The sequence below is a fragment of the Eurosta solidaginis genome, chromosome 4 (assembly GCF_040869045.1).
Source record: "Eurosta solidaginis isolate ZX-2024a chromosome 4, ASM4086904v1, whole genome shotgun sequence".
Classification (NCBI taxonomy): domain Eukaryota; kingdom Metazoa; phylum Arthropoda; class Insecta; order Diptera; family Tephritidae; genus Eurosta; species Eurosta solidaginis.
This window is the reverse complement of record NC_090322.1, coordinates 131,466,717-131,471,593: the sequence shown is the minus strand read 5'-3', so window position 1 is coordinate 131,471,593 and position 4,877 is coordinate 131,466,717. Positions and strand designations below refer to the sequence as shown.

The 4,877-nt window shown below is 37.3% G+C and overlaps 1 protein-coding gene across 1 annotated transcript; it reads right to left on the bottom strand.

The window, feature by feature from the left end:
- Positions 1-372: 372 nt before the first annotated feature.
- piwi (P-element induced wimpy testis) lies at positions 373-3,959 on the bottom strand. The gene is made up of 2 exons (XM_067782973.1): positions 3,831-3,959; positions 373-3,749 (listed from the first exon to the last, which is right to left on the bottom strand). The coding sequence occupies exon 2, from the start codon at positions 3,528-3,530 to the stop codon at positions 843-845; it is 2,688 nt and encodes an 895-aa protein (XP_067639074.1). The 5' UTR covers positions 3,531-3,749; positions 3,831-3,959; the 3' UTR covers positions 373-842.
- Between the last annotated feature and the right edge of the window lie 918 nt (positions 3,960-4,877).

Genomic DNA, 4,877 nt, shown 5'->3' with positions numbered 1-4,877 from the left:
TTAGCGGCATGAGACAAATTTAAAATGACATTGTATTGACCCCTCTGGGTCGGGAAAAAATCCCAGAATCAATCCGGTTCATAGAACCGGTTACCTTGTGGAGGACGCATCTCATAAGCTCCTAATTTATATCGCATTTAGGACAAAGGAATTTAAGCCAGATTGTGTATAGGACTTCTCAGTGATAAAGGCGAACAAGATCTACAATCTTAGTTAGGCTTTGACAAGGTCTACTATTCGCGGTATGTGGTGTTTTATTCAAATTTTATTTTGGAAACCATGGAAACAACTGAAATCTTAAAATTTTACATGAATACGACCCTCAATAAAATGGCCAAGTACAATTATTTAATGATTATAAGATCATACTGGTTTCCGGTTGGTTCGAAAATTTATTTATTTTTTTTTTCATTAATTTACATACATATAATGGGTGACATAAATTTATTATAGAGAGGCATTTTCATGTTTCTTCATTCTTTTAATTATGTTACATACAAATAATTGTATGTTTGAAATGAATTCAATATGAGTTTAATTGTTTTGTAATTTGATGTGGATGTTATATCCATTACATTGTCCATTTGTTACAAATATTTCTTAGTACATCATTTGGTTTTTTCAAATAAAAGATACGTACAAATGCAAGTATGTTTATCAAACATATGTATGTGTTACATATTTTAAAGTTTAAAAGGAAAAAAAGATATGAATAAAAAACGAAATGCCCTCACTTCACTTACATTGTATATATGTATCTCTTTAAATCGTTTTCAAAAAATTACTTACTAATAAAAAGGATGTAGTAATTAAAAATATTAGCTTTCAATTAGAAATGAAGCTTACAAATAATATAGTTTCTTCTCAAGAGCATTTTGTGGTGGCTGATAGAGACTTGTGGCTACTAAAGTTGCAAGCTTTTTAGCATATTGACATACAGCTGGAACGCGTGTAGTACCAGACCAATTATAATATAAATGAGTCATTTTGTATGTCAAAAGCTGCATTTGATCCGGCGTTAGACGTATATTGCTGTATACGATGTTGTAGCTTGTCGGAGATACGGTACCTTGTCGTACAGATTGTGAAACCAAGAAGAAATCATAACGTTCAGGCAATGTTACTATATCATCAACAACTGTACCAGGTGATGGATTACGACCGCGTGCAAAGAATCGTGTATTTATAGATTTTGATACGACAACGTATGCAAACATAGGCGGCTTCTCAGAACCAACACGCTTGTATTCGTGTTCGAGCTTTTCAACGACATCCTTTACTTCATGCTCATACACTTGTCTTAAGGAACCCTCGCCAACACCGTCACGATAGAATAGAATACGTGTAGGCAGTTTACCATCGTGCTCTTTACGATATTGACGCAAAGCTTTAGTCATCATAGGCCAAAGGCTGTTTGCCAATACATCATGTGAACTACATTCTGCCACTGTGCTATAGAAAGTAGCATTCGTTTTCATATCCATAGATGCAACCAACGCACCAAAAGCTTTTGAACGATCGCGAGTACTCTTAGCTACATCATAACCAATTGTCATTAAGCCAGATAGTGGTAAATCAATCATCCATGGTGTATAGCCCAATTTACAATTAATTTGTATAGCGACTTTAGTGGCGATACTCATAAGACCACGTTGATTATTAGCCGACTTATGTGTAATTACTTGGGTTGGTATGGCGCGCTCCAAACAACCTTTCTTCTTGATTGAAGCATAACGTTCAGCATTATTATTTGGTACTAAGCATAAAATCAATTGGGGATCATGACGGCTACAATCTTCCATTGCTTGAATATAAGAATGATTCCTGTCATCATAGAGCATTACTTCACGTGGGCGACTGATACGCATTTGCATTCCACTTGCAGCCCGTATCAATGATTCAATGAAATTTCTTAATTCTCTCGAGTTTCGGTTAGTTGCTATAACAGACCAACGATCTAATCCGCGTGATGGTGTTGTAAACAACCCATTATCGCGGAAAAGACGTGTCCAGTCTGCTTGTTCACCAGCAGACGCTTTTTTATGGTCACTAAATACAATACGTTGCGGCTCAAGCACACGACCATTCAACTCAACTAAATGACGATCTAATGTCATGTTCCAATCATTTAGCACTTGAACGCTTGCCTCAGTTTGTTGTAATCTTTGATTAAATATTTTCAAACGATCAATACGTCGATCTGGATTCATGCGTGTATGATCTGCCATTGCACGCATAAGTTGAAAATTATTTCGCATATTGTCTGTAAGTCCCGTTGGTCGGCAAAGTTCAGGAATTAGTATAATTATATCACTACTTCCACCTCGCATTGCCCTCTCTTTAGCCTTAGAGATAAGTAATGGTTGTTTCGGATCGCGTATGCGAATATGATATTTTTGGTAATAATAATCAATAAAAGATACTTCCTTCTCCTTACATCTAAAAGTCTTTGAAGGATTCTTTTTAAAATCTATATCATTAATGCGATACGTTTTGTTATTGTAATCGGTTAATACAGTCAGACCGAGTACATGTCGACGGAATTCTTCTTGATAATCTTTTGCAGTTTCTGTGCATCTCATCAATATATCATAAACCGTTTCGGTACGCATTACTTTATGTGCAATTTCAGCACACAACAAAATGTCTTTTTCATGTTGCCGTATAGATGTTTGATAACCTGGCCATAATTGTAACCGATATTCACGCATATCAATTTTTGCAATAGCATCATAAAAATTACGACCAACCAATTGTAATTTCAGACCTTCCATAGCACGTCGCAAAATTAAATTTAAAATTTGTAAGGATTGCCATTCCGTCATAGATATAACCCCCACATATTTTATTACAATGGTGTAACTATCTCCTACTTTGGACTTCGTACGAATTATAGTTTTATCTTCCTTTAACTTACTTGAAGTGAATAATTTGGTACCGTCATATAAATAACCACCCAATGTATCACGATGCTCTGAAAGTATACCACCACGTACACGTCGCAATTCAATTGATGGGGCAAAATCTACATGATATTGAAATATACGCCATGTTGGTTTTGTCAGTAAACGAAAGTAGTTGGTTTGCATTGTAATCGGGGTACCACCGCTGCCCATTTTTGAGGAAACATCAGATGGACGTGTGTGAACAATTTCATAACGTTCTCTTTTGCTAGCTTCTGTTTCTCCGTCTCCACCACCACCTCCACTAGCAGCAGCGCTCGAAGTTGATGGTGCGTCTTTTTCCTTTTTGATGGTAACGCTTGTTGGTATATCATCCTTGGTATCCTTACTTTCCTTGCTGCGTGCACTTCCATTACGCGATGAACTAGGACTTCTATTGGGAGAAACAGGTTCTTTCTTAAAAACTTTTACTGGGCGAGACTCTTCGGATGGTTCCCGCTCTCTACGGCGACGGTGTGAATCGCTTGCCCCGGAACTGCGATGATGGTTGTCCACAGGAGAGCGTGATCGTGAGTAGCGTTGTTCGCGCGATGGGCGGCGACGTCCACGACTTTGATCCTCAGACATATTTTTGGTTTATTATCAGATTAATTGAATATTTTTATTGAAAATTATTTGTCCACCGCGAGGTGACGCGCAGTCGAAAAAATGGTATCGAAACAAAAAGTGGACCTCGTGTATTAATTGTGGAAGATATGTTTACATTCCACAAAAACCAAAAATATGGTATATACACTTTTATATGATTGCCATTCTATTTTTACAAGTATTTTGATATATATAAATCTGAAAACAAATAACGTAGATATCGTGTTTATAACAAAAATTTAGCTTACTTCAAAAGTATCAAGATTGAATATTAGCTACCTGCCGTATAAATACAGGACACAATTTATCTCGATATCTAGACTTCTCGTGAAATGGCAACCTTATCTACACATTTTTTGTGTATATGATTTTAGTACTGCCAAATACGGCTTTCGAAAAAATTGAAATCCACTAAACTAGTCCTGCCAGCTTATTAGTTTTCGCAATAAATTAAGCCGGTAGCCGCTACCGGTGACCAGGGTGGCCTTTTTTTAAGAATGCTTTGCTTCTTTACTTTGCTTGACAATAAAGTTCAATGTACGGCCTCAGATGTATGTGCGTTCATACATAAAGTTTGCTGAATGTAAGGCGAGGACGACAAAAGTGAAGATGTAATTTATACCTATATGACACTGCTTTATTATCTCCGTATATTTCTTGTATTTTCTCTTATATATTTGTCGCCCTCCCTCCTAAGGCAAGGTACACACGAGGCCACGCGTCATAGACGCTGCAGGCGAAATTTGACGCTTTGATGCCGAACACATGTATTTGAATGGAGAGCTACATACGAGGTGTCAGCTGCATGAAAGCGACAAAGCATGAAATTTTCGTGTAGCTAAGCGTACAGCTTTTTGTAGCGACGCTGGAATGTAGCTTCGTGTGCAGATCTTGAGGCGTAGAGAATTTGTAGCTATATGAAATATCTTGTACGCGTCTATGACGCGTAGCCTCGTGTGCATAGTGTACAAGTACAAGTGTGTTGACTTATCTGTCAAGCATTCTGACAGGCACTCGCTGGATTCGGAATGACAGCGAATTCAAAATGGATACCATTACCGAGTGCGCCGAATGATTGAAAAATTGAAAAAGTCGATACGATTGGTAGTCAAAAATGTTGTCGTTGAGACCAAAAATGCGACTCTAGACCTGAGATTTCCATCAGGTGAGCGAGGCTGTTTGTAGTTTTGACGTTTATCGCTTAGTGAACACACTTGTATAGGTACACTATGCTCGTGTGCACCTTGCCTAATACGGTTTCAGTACTGGTGTGTGTAAATAATATTTCAAAACACAAACGAAATATAAGAAAAATACAACCATTGT